A 12,787-nucleotide genomic window follows, 5' to 3' on the forward strand; every position below is an offset into this window, starting at 1 on the left:
CAATGTTCAAAATCGCTCTGCATGCTACTGTAATTGGGCCCGGACTGAGTTGCTTCTGGACACTATAGTGTCACCATGGTAACTTACTTGAAGCCATAAGAAAGAAAATGGATGACCTATGGACTAGTAAGATCCATGTGATACATACTAGGAGTCACGTTAGAGAAGGGTAGTCACACCAGTCTAGGAAGTTGTGTTATACTAGATAAGTTATACGAGGAGGTGGTCTCACATAGGTCCAACAAAATGCATCATACTAGATGACTTTCATGACAATGAGGATTACAAGGAAAAACGTCTAACTGCAAGACAATCTAAAAATTTGATTGCAAGTTGTAATGACACCGGGCAAGAAATTTGATGCGAGACTGAAATTGGTGCTCCTGTGGTAAAAAGCAAAAGTCTATAAATTGATCTTGTTGTGTGCACACAGTGGAATGCACGGAAAACTGTATGTCCCCATATTAAAGCAATTGCGTACAGGAACATTGAACAGTAGTCCAAAGAAAAGGAAAGAATAATGAGGTAATTTTCAATATGCATCTCCACTCCCATACTATATGAGGAGCAAAATATTTAAATGTAGCATTATTGTAGAGCCTCATTGCATACATACATGCTTTCTGCTTTGTATCCTGTTTAAGGGGACTCTTGTTTTGAATGTAGGGAAACTTTTTATACAGGTACAAGACCCCTCATTTGTGGCCTCACCATCAGATAGGCTTAAGCTCCTTAATTCAGTTCAATAAAAAAAACAATCGCAATGATTTCTCAATGGAATCAAACTTTTATATATAACAATTAAAAAAACTTAAAAGCATTCCAGTAGATAAAGAGTTCTATCTGCCATCTTTCATGGGGTTGAAAATATTTAAGGACTGTGGTTTCCAATAGATGTATAATGCAACTATTCAGCAAGGAACCTGTTCAAGAGGAACTGCAAGGGTTGAGCGCTTATACACATGTTTTTTTTCTTGTGTGGCCTTATAGCATTTCCTGCTCAATTGTACCTTATTCAACCTGTGAAACTTCATGACTACAACACTTGGTCATAATGAATTTGAAACAGACAATTTATGTAGAGGGTGTAAGTCAACCCTTTCTGAAGGAAGGGTTTCCTCCTCCAGCTCTTCATTTAAATCCAATAATCTGCAGAGCCCCCATATCTTTCTGCCTGGAAAGAGATGAAATACCAGGGAAGTATCTCACTCTGAATATTCCATAGACAATAATTTTCCCTTTTGTATATACAGAAATCACAAGTGAAAGATTTAAAAAATTCCGAGTTTTCCATTCCCTATCATCCTTTGCAATTGATTCTCACTGTTCTTCTTCATTGCTTCCTGGAAGCATCAATGTCATGGACTTGAAAAATCAAGCGCTTCAACTGAATAAGTACTGGAAACTTTTTCTGGCATGGGATCTTCATATAAGTCTGATCCTGCAGATGCATACTCCAAGCAGTGTATGCTGCCAGGAATCAGAGTGCAAACCATTCTAATGAATTTCCTAAACCAAAAAAACATTTGAAGGTTTCAAGTTATCTAGTCTAATTTTTAGAAGGGTCTCTATCTAACCTGATTTCTACAAGGGTCTCTATCTGAGCTAATTTTTAGAAGGATCTCTGCTGCAAGATGTGTACTCTCTGATAAATCTACAGCTCTTCCAGCATTTTCTACTTGGTGAAGCTGCACACTGCAAGATAATTCGTTTCCTTGGGTTTCATATTAATTTTGTCAATAAAAGCTAACAGCTCCATGAACTTTAGGGTTCTTGAGTCTGCCACCTCACTGTGAATACCAATTCTCAATTTTTTCTTTTTGTTCCATATTCATTTTGGCTGGGCTTGAATCACACTAATCTTGTTCTAAGCACTTTTGATTCTGCTGATTGCCACTATACCCTGGTGGTAATTTAACAGGAGTTATATGAGCCAAGATTTTCCTCTCCGTGCTAAGTTTATAGGGATCTTCCAGAAAATGGTAAGAATTTCTGTATACAACTTGAGATAATTCTTCAATCCAGTCCTCGTGATCATCTCTAATTTGTTTAGTTTTCATTTTAATGTGCACTGCATACACCCCATTCTTCCCTGTAACATTTGATTCCAAAATTTGGGCAGTTCTTTTCATTAAAATGCATACAAAGAGGAACTTCTATTTCAGGCTGTTGATGAAGATTACTTGAGATGAATTGGAACCTGCCCTCCCCCAGTTTCTTAGTATCAGAACAAGAAAAAACAGATTCTGACCCATTGGTACTTGAAATATTATCATGCTTTCCAGAAACCATCCTCTCTTTAGATGTGATCATTTGAATGTCACAACCAGTAAGACAGGCTGTCGCATGTGAATGACTGGTTTATGAGCACAATTTTGACCTGTTGAAGCATGCAATTGCTTATCAGGGTCCCGATTATCTAGAATTCCTGGTTTTGGCACTCCACCCTTTGGCTTATATCTCTCTATGCTTTACAGCATTATTCTCATCTAACGTGCAGCTATCCATCCAAATTGAATCACAATCCAAGGAAACATTTAGATTATATTTCCAGGAAAATAGAATTACTCTGTCAACAAACTTGTCTGATGAGTGACTCCTACTCATGTGAGTAACACCTTCTAGCATTGACAAGTGCTTCCCAACTAGATCAGAAATGCCCATGTTTTTCATGGGTGACATCATCTCCACAGGATTGCTTTCACAATCTTGGACACCTGCTGACAATTCTCCCATGGTGAATGATGCACTCCTTTCAGTATTTCCTCCATTGGTATGCACAGATCCTTGGCAAGTGTCTTGGATGGTTATACTAATATTTTGTGTCCTTTTTACAAGAGCCATCTGCTTTTTTTTTTTATTAAAATGCTTTGATGCATCGTAGATCAGATTCTTAATGACATGGTTTAAAGGACCACGTTTTGATCTATTGTGCTGGAGATCAATATGGCAAGAAACTTGGGAATCCTTTCCAGCATTTTGTCCTCCAGAGCTTATCCACTATGGTAGTTCATTTATATATGGGGATCTAAGCAGTCCGGAACTCACCTCCAAGTCTCTCAATAAGGATTCTGATAAACAAGGAGTAGATGCAGGAGTTGCATGGGAATCACCTTGTTGATGGATGCTCTTTGGTGTATCAGCAGGGACTGATTGACTTAGATCACGCCACACACTCTAGAATGTGAAGTGATTGCATGAACAGTTTGATTGATTGTGATTTGCGTACCATTTATGTCTGTGAAACCCAGAAGCGCTCATTCCATTTGTACTACTACAAATAAATTCTTGCCCATAAGTACAAGATTAAAAATCAAGCTTCTGCATCTGCAAAAATTCTGCTGCAGGTAAGAGTGGGTTTACTTTAGATTGAACTTTCATTTTTTCTCCACATTGCCGAGATTAAAATTCACCCTTCTGAGTTTTCTGTATGTCTCTGAGAAACAGCAATGTGGGATCGAAGTGTTGGACAAGGAGATATTGCTTAGAATGATCCCATTGAGGAATCTACTACGGATCTAAGGTTGCTCTCTTGTGTGGGGTCGGACCAATAATTATCCATCCCTCTTTGCTCCTGAAAAGGAATGAACTGAACATTATTTTTTCCCAGACACATTCTATGGACACCATCAACATCAGGTTGGCTTGCCTGACATGTAGCTAATCTTCTGCCAAATTAACCTTTGTTTTAGAGTATTGCTGTTGATGAACCCTGGCCCTGCAAGTAAAAGATGGTTAGACCAACATCTTTGCTTTCTAACCAGGTGAAAGGAAAATTGAAGTCTCTGCATGCCAGTAATCATTTAGCTTGACTTCATTGCTAGACTTGAAAAGGATTAAAAAAGAAAAATATATGTAACCAACAGAAGAGAAAGAGAACTGACTAATAAATAGGTTGTCACAGGCCAAGAAAAAATGTGCAGCTAGGCAAAAATGAAGTAACAGAAACATTTTCGGCCCAGTAAAAAATGTACAAGGAAACAATGAGAAAGATCATAATGTAAATTTACAAAACAAAAAAAAATTGAATGTAAAAATTGTGTAATGCATATAATCAATATGGATCTGTATGACAATAATACAATTTGTATTCATATTGCTTCTGGATTTTGATTGTACAATTCATTTTCCAAGAAATCAAACCGGTTGAATGATCTTAATCTGTGGCCCATTAGGGAACCGAGAGGAAACAGTATACACAGTAAACAGATTGAATGAGCTATGCACAGAACAATTTATGATTGGTTAGAGTGCATTAACAACAGTACTTAGAGATGAACCAGAGAAAATATACAAACAACAGAACAAGAAGCAAGAAATGTCATACAAGATTAATAATTATATTCTGAAAGTTATGTGCAATTATCTAAGACGTTAGAAGAAAATACTATTTGGCCAGCTACTCCACGAATAACTATAATATAACCAAGAGGTGGCAACAACAGCTTAGCAATTACAAAAGATGGAAACACTTAGAAGTTGCAAGAAATGTAACCACTTTACACTAATCCAAATTTTGGCTTGCTATAAATACCAGTGAGTATTGACCATGGTTAATACCATCTAAGCTGTACAGCATGGGATAAAGACCAAAATCAGTTTGTACTTTGTGGTTTGACCATTGGGATGATGTTGAAGCCGGTCTGAAGATGGCATGCAATTTGGAGTACCCCATGATCTGCAACTTGAACCTTTGTGTACCATTTTACTTTAAGAGTTTGACCCATGTTGACGATATACAAAATAGAAATTTCCTGATTGTAGTTAGTATACAAAGTCTATCGTTCTATTTTGATGATAAGGTTTATCTATGTATTTATTTTCTGTTGAGTTTGGTGGTTATAAGAGTTAGTCAATGGTTGTGTTCCTCTAGGAAACTGTTGGGTTCTTTAGATAGATTTTGCATCATCAAAGAAAGCAGTATGATCTAATCAGATCATTTCTGATCCTTGGCTGACCATCTCTGGACTACTTTTATTATATAATACTTGCATGTGTGAATAAAGATATACTTCTACTCCTGTATTTGGTATGCATCATTAGTTTTGTTGATCATTTCAAGTATTCATGTAATCAGATATGAGAGTCAAAACTGATTCCTTGTCTGCTTGAACTGTGAACTGAAAATTTGATCTACTTCTGTTAGAATACTGCAATCAGAATTAGTTTCTGATGTTTGTAATTCTTCTGTTACATGGATAGTCCAACAAAGGTGGAAAGTAACAATGCAAGAGTTTTGCATTGCAAACTGAATGAATAAAAAGATAATATGGAAGATTAGGCTCAAAGCCATTGCTATCTTCAAGATTCTTACTGATGATGTCTGGGTCATATTGGAAATGCCAAACTTTGCATTCAAGTCCAGTGAGTCTTTCCTTGTGCAAACGAAACCATAATCTATCATCAACACTAGACTGGTCGAGCACTGGACTTCTACATAATAGTTTGCACTTGCTGCTAGATGTGCTGGAGATGCTCAATAAACTGGGCTTCTTTTTCAGCTTTCTTTTGCAGAAGAATTTGCTACTGTTGAAGGCAGCAGGGGTGAGTTTGTGCTAATGGGTGTCAATTGTTGGAAACCAAAACAAACCTCACTAGGTCTATTAATTTTAGTGTTGTGAAGAGATCTATAGCAGATATGTTAAAATGGCAGGTAACTTCTCATCTGAAGTGCTATACTTAAGCTACATAAATGTGTGTCTTATTGGAAACCCATAGACATCTTGAACCAGATATGCTCTCTAGAGCTATGAAGAGGTCTATTGTAGTTTAATAAAGAAAGAGTGGCGTATGATCTAATGTTTAATGCTTCTGGTTCACACTGTGTATGCATTTTTTGCTTGACTTTTCAAATCATACTCAATAGTCAATTTATCAAGAAGAGACCGTGTATGCTTTTTTGGCTTGGCATTTTGGAACACACTCAGTCATCCATCATCAGGCAAAGAAAAGCCTCTTCCTGATGATGGACCACTGAGTGTGATCCAAAATCTCAAGCCAAAACCCATACATAATGTAAACCTAAGTTGCTGATTCAGGTGTGGATGTGGATGCAGGTGCAAGAATCAGATGTGCGGATGCTGATGCCGGCAAAGGGTGAATAACTAGGGCCAAAGGCACACCCAGCTATCCAAACCACCCTGCAAGAGTTAACACAACAGAAGCAAACACAAAGAACAGCAACCAAAGGAGGAAGAAGAGTGAAATACTTTTATTAATTCATCAAAATATCTTCATACATGCCCAGCTGTAAGGCCTTCTGGGTTATGGCCAATTACAAATACATTCACATTCAAAGATCCAACTGCAAATTCGCACTTTCAGTTCTGCTCTCTAATCTTCTTCCCAAAAACTTACCTAACTCTAAGCCTAAACACTCTATATATACTTGCCAAAATGGCTTATAGATTATTCTAGAACATCACATAAGAGGAAGGCCGACCCAACAACGGTCTGGACGCATCCCGAGAAAATATCTTAACATAAATGTCGCAAACAAAATAAATCCCGCAAGTCGGCTCGCAGGAATCACGTCCAAATGCTGACACTCGGCATACACTGTGTAACTCGGCGAACAAAGAGTCACTTGGCATACATTGGGTAACTCAGTGAATGAAAACTCACTTGGCATACACTGGATAACTCGGCGAATGAAGAGTCACTTGGCATACACTAGGTAACTCGGTTAATGAAGAGTCAAGAGTCACTTGGCATGCACTGGGTAACTTGGCAAATGAAGAGTCACTTGGCGAACACTGGGTAACTTGGCGAATGAAGAGTCATTTGGCGTACACCAGGTAACTTGGCGAATGAAGAGTCACTTGGCGTACACTGGGTAACTTGGTGAATGAAGAGTCACTTAGCGTACACTAGAGCTACAGTAACTCGGCATCAACATGCAGAATGAACAAAATGAGCAGGATAACAAGGCAACCCAAGATGCTCCTACATCAGACAACCAGGGTTGAAAGGAATGATTCTCCTAAATCATTGAAATGTCACAATCTGAGTGGAATCCAACTCAGATTGCGAAATCCATGAAGCATCTTCAATAGGCCTGTTCTTCCACTTTACCAAATATTCATAGTAATCTTTTCCTCTTGTGCTCCTGCCAACTCTCTGATCCAATATCTGTTCAACTTCTTCAATCTGCTTCTTAGGATAATCTTCTAATACAACAACTTCAACATCTGACTCATGATACTTATACAAATCAGCAATATTGAATATAGGAGATATATCCATGTCATCAGGTAACTCAACTTCATAAGCATTACCACTGTTAAACTTCTTCAAGATCTTACAAGGTCCAAATTTCTTCATCTTCAGCTTATTGTATGTTCCAACTAGGAATCTTCCTTTCTTTAAATGAACCATCGCTTCATCACCAACTTAAAAATCATGGCATCTTCTAGACTGATCAACATTCTCCTTATACTTCTGATTACTTTGTTCCAACCTCAACTTCACTTCCTTATGCAAAGACTCTATAAAATCAGAAAATTCTTCTCCTGCAGCACTTTTCTTTTCTTCACCAGCAACATCTCTCAAATCTGATATACCTCTAGAATGCATTCCAGTAACAATCTCAAAAGGTGTCTTCCCTATACTCCTATTCACAGAAATATTATACGCAAATTCAGCTTGTGGCAATACCATCTCCCAATTACTTGGCTTATTCCCAACTAAACATCTCAGCAAATTTCTCAAGCTTTTATTCACAACCTCTATCTGTCCATCTGTCTGTGGATGGAATGCAGAACTGAACTTCAGCTCAATACCCATCTTCTTCAAAAAAGTCTTCCAAAAATAACCAACAAACTTACTATCTCTGTCAAAAATAATGTTTCTTGGTAATCCATGCAATCTTACAATCTCTTTAAAGAAAAGTTCAGCAACGTGCTCAGCATCTGATGTCTTCTTACATGGTATAAAATGAGTCATCTTAGAAAATCTGTCCACTACAACAAATATGGAATCATACCCTTTCATTGTCTTAAGCAATCCAAGAACAAAATCCATACTGATGTCAGTCCAAGGTTTCTCAGGAACAGTAATAGGTGTATACAAACCAGTATTTTGACTCACTCCCTTTGCAACTTGACAAACTCCACAACTCTTTACAAATTTCTGAGCATCCTTATACATTTGTGGCCAATAATACTTCTCTTTCAACAAACTCAATCTCTTATCAATTCCAAAATGTCCAACTAATCCACCACTATGCTTTTCCTTAATCAGATTCAACCTCATAGAACTTCTAGGAATACACAACTGAATACCTTTGAACAACATACCTTCTTGAATAAAGTACTCATCATACTTACTTATGTGATCTGTCAAATTTGGTGCTCTGCACTCTCTCCATGCCTCAGAAAAATCAGGATCAACATCATACAACTCTTTCATCTCATCAAAACCAAGAACTTCAACCTTCATTTCAGTCAACAAAGAGCGTCTTCTACTTAATGCATCAGCAACTTTGTTAGTGAATCCACTTTTATGCTTAATGAAAAATGTAAAACTCTGCAAGTACTCAACCCACTTCATATGTCTCTGATTTAGTTTCTGTTGACTTCCCAAGTATTGTAAAGCTTTATGATCAATATACAACACAAACTCCTTAGGCATCAAATAATATCTCCACTTCTTTAATGCTTGAACAATAGCATAAAACTCTTGATCATACATAGAATATTTCATTTTAGCATCATTCAACTTTTCACTAAAGAAAGCAACAGGCTTACCTTCTTGACTTAATACAGCTCCTATTGCATTACCACTTGCATCACATTCAACTTGAAATACTTTGTTGAAATCAGGCAAAGCCAATATAGGTAATTCAGCAACCTTTTGTTTCAAAGTCTCAAAACTCTTATCAGTTCCATGTGTCCACTTAAATTCCTTTTCATCTCCCCTCACTGTTTCAGTCATAGCATTACAAACAGCACTGAAATTCTTTATAAACTTCCTGTAAAAACTAGCCAAACCATGAAATGATCTTACCTCACTCACATTCTCAGGTGTAGGCCATTCCAAAATTGCTTTAACCTTCTCAGGATCCATTTTCAAACCATCAACTAAAATCACAAATCCCAAATACATAATCTTCTCTTGCATAAAAAACACTTTTTCAGATTAATCAACAACTTTTCCTCTTTCAACCTCTGCAATACTTGTCTAATATGCTCAAGATGTTCTTCTTTAGTCTTGCTAAATATCAGAATATCATCCAAATAAACAATCACAAACTTACCCAAGAATCTTTTTAGAACTTCATTCATCAACCTCATGAAAGTACTAGGTGCATTAGTCAAACCAAAAGGCATAACCAACCATTCATACAAACCATCTTTTGTCTTGAAAGTAGTCTTCCATTCATCACCTTCTCTGATTTTGATCTGATGATAGCCACTCCTCAAATCAATCTTGGTAAAATACTTTGCTCCACTCAAACAATCCATTATGTCATCCATCCTTGGCATAGGAAACCTATATTGCACTGTGATTTTGTTAATAGCTCTGGAATCAGTACACATTCTCTATTCTCCATTCTTTTTATGTGCTAATACAGCAGGTACAACACATGGACTCAAGCTTTCTCTAATCAAACCTTTTTGCAACAACTCATACACTTGTCTATTAAGTTCCTCATTCTCTGCAGGTGTCAATCTATATGGTGCTTTGTTTGGCAAACTAGCTCCAGGAATAAGATCCATACAATGACTTATACTTCTTACTGGAAGTAAACCATCAGGAATATCATCAGCAATAATTTTTTTATACTCATTCAGCAATTCGATAATTTCTACTGGCACTCAGCTATCACTATCTGTTGTCACTCGGTCATTACTAGCTTTTGCTGCTCGATCGTTACTACCAACACTCGGTCCTCTAGGAACTATGGCAAAATAGACTTGATTCTTTTTCATTTCCTTTCCAAATTGTTTCCCATTAACCATGCAAATTTTTACAGCGGTACAATTAACCTTATCTAGACTTTCAATCAAAGGCAACAATGTTTGTTTCTTCCCATTTACCCAGAGAGTATATTGATTCAATCTTCCATCATATACAGCATATCTATCATATTGCCAAGGTCTACCCAACAAAATATGACAACAATCCATAGGCATAATATCACACAAAACTTCATCAAAGTAATGTCCAATTTTGAACTTCACAAGGCATTGCTCACTTACCAATATCTTATGCTCATCTTTGATCCATGAAACATGATAAAGCAAAACTTCATCAAAGTAATGTCAAATTTTGAACTTCACAAGGCATTGCTCACTTACCAATATCTTATGCTCATCTTTGATCCATAAAACATGATAAAGTTTGGGATGTTTCAGCCTTTGCAACTGCAACTTTGTAACCAACTCTTCTGATACCGGATTTGTAGAACTTCCAATGTCAATGATCACTTTGCAGCATTTTCCAACCATCTTACATTTTGTCTTGAAAAGACTTCTCCTTAAAACAAGTTCCTCATCACTTCCCTTATTACATAAGGTTCTTCTCACCATTAGATTTCTCCAGCCTCAGGTCCACTTGGTGAACCCTCATCATCTTCTTGAATCACAGCATTTCTGTTACCTTGCCTACTTTCAAAGGATCTACATTCAAAATATTTGTCCCTCTTTACCACATCTAAAACAATTACCATGAAATCCACCTCCAGAATAGGAATTACCTCTTCCTCAGTAAGAATTACCACTTTTCCATTCGGTCTTGACTTTGTCATCATTCTTCCATTCAAATTTGCCTTTATTCTGCATAGAACTGTCAGATCTGCCACTTTCTCCATAAGATCTACCTCTGCCTCTCTGGAATCTACCACCTCTACCTCTTTGTCTTTGTTCATGCTTCTTTGTCAAGATCTCCTCAACTTTCAAGGCATATTGATATGCTTCTTCTACACTTTCCAACTTCACAAAACTTATTTCATCCCGAATTCCAAATCTCAATCCATTAATGTACCTTGCAATTTTCTCAACATCATCATCCACATGTCCAGATCTGATGTCCAATCTATAGAATTCCTCGATATATTCTTTCACAGTCATGTCCTTTTGTTTCAAATTTTGCATCTTTCTCAACAAGCTAACTTGGTAATCAGCAGAAAGAAATTTGTTCTTTACCTTGTTCACCATCTTTGGCCAAGTTCTGATCTTCTCCTTTCCTCTCCTTTGTCTATCAGTTTGCAAGTGCTCCCACCATAGTGATGCATGACCTTTCAACCTAGTGACTGCAATCTTCACCTTTCTATTATCAGCAGTGTTTTCATACTCAAAGAACTTCTCCATATCAAATATCCAATCCAACATAGCATTGGTATCTAATTTTCCATCATAAGGAACAACTTCTACAGCAAGCTTTGAATTTGCCCTAGACAATATGTGCAACAATCTTTCCTCATCTTGATCTTCTTCAGGTTCTGGATTATGGTTTGGTGTTGTTGCTTCATCATCACTTACACCATCAAGAAGTGCTCCTCTCCTCTAGGCTGTCTCCACAGCATCTAATCTGGCTGCAATTTGTCTCAATTGATCCAATATAGCATTATCAACATTATTTCCTCTACCACAAACCATCTTTATAAATTAGGTTCCTGCAAGATCATAACCCTCTGCAATTTATAGGTCAAATCAGCAAATCTACCACCTTACAACCAAATTCCAAATCAGGGTTCTACACGATCGAATCTCCACGAGAACGAACCTCAAGCTCTGATACCAACTGACATGGGCAAAGGGTGAATAACTAGGGCCAAAGGCTCACCCAACTATCCAAATCACCTTGCAAGAGTTAACACAACGGAAGCAAACACAAAGAATAGCAACCAAAGGAGGAAGAAGAGTGAAATACTTTTATTGATTCATCAAACTATCTTCATACATGCCCAGCTGTAAGGCCTTCTGGGTTACGGCCAATTACAAATACATTCACATTCAAAGATCCAACTGCAAATTCGAACTTTCAGTTCTGCTCTCTAATCTTCTTCCCAAAAACTTACCTAACTCTAAGCCTAAACACTCTATATATACTTGCCAAAATGGCTTACAGATTATTCTAGAACATTACATAAGAGGAAGGCCGACCCAACAATGATTTGGACGCATCCCAAGAAAATATCTTAACATAAATGTTGCAAACAAAATAAATCCTGCAAGTCGGCTCGCAAAAATCACGTCCAAATGCTAACACTCGGCATACACTGGGTAACTCGGCGAATGAAGAGTCACTTGGCATACACTGGGTAACTCGGCGAATGAAGACTCGATTGGCATACATTGGATAACTCGGTGAATGAAGAGTCACTTGGCATACACTGGGTAACTCGGTTAATAAAGAGTCACTTGGCATACACTGGGTAACTCGGTTAATGAAGAATCACTTGGCGTACACTGAGTAACTTGGCGAATGAAGAGTCACTTGGCATACACTAGGTAACTTGGTTAATGAAGAGTCACTTGGTGTGCACTGGGTAACTTGGTTAATGAAGAGTCACTTGGTGTGCACTAGGTAACTCGATTAATGAAGAGTCACTTGGCGAACACTGGGTAACTTGGCGAATGAAGAGTCACTTGGCGTAAATTGGGTAACTTGGCGAATGAAGAGTCACTTGGCGTACACTGGAGCTACAGTAACTCGGCATCAACATGTAGAATGAACAAAATGAGCAGGATAACAAGGCAACCCAGGATGCTCCTACATCAGATGCGCAAAAAACAATTAGGGGGTTTTGGATGCATTTCAAGCTATTATATATATATATATA

The 12,787-nt window shown here is 37.5% G+C and overlaps 1 protein-coding gene across 1 annotated transcript in view; it reads right to left on the reverse strand.

Annotated features, from left to right (window-relative positions):
* Nucleotides 1-764: 764 nt before the first annotated feature.
* The window catches only part of LOC149565029 (uncharacterized), a 39,745-nt gene continuing 27,722 nt past the window's right edge, over nt 765-12,787 (reverse strand). The window contains exon 5 of the mRNA XM_089818576.1: nt 765-3,718. Within this exon, the coding sequence (XP_089674702.1) occupies nt 3,689-3,718 (30 nt within the window). The 3' untranslated portion in view covers nt 765-3,688. The remainder of the gene's footprint in view (nt 3,719-12,787) is intronic.

The sequence above is a fragment of the Cupressus sempervirens genome, chromosome 3 (genome assembly GCF_028749045.1).
Source record: "Cupressus sempervirens isolate cs-2001-9-10 chromosome 3, ASM2874904v1, whole genome shotgun sequence".
In the NCBI taxonomy this organism is placed as follows: domain Eukaryota; kingdom Viridiplantae; phylum Streptophyta; class Pinopsida; order Cupressales; family Cupressaceae; genus Cupressus; species Cupressus sempervirens.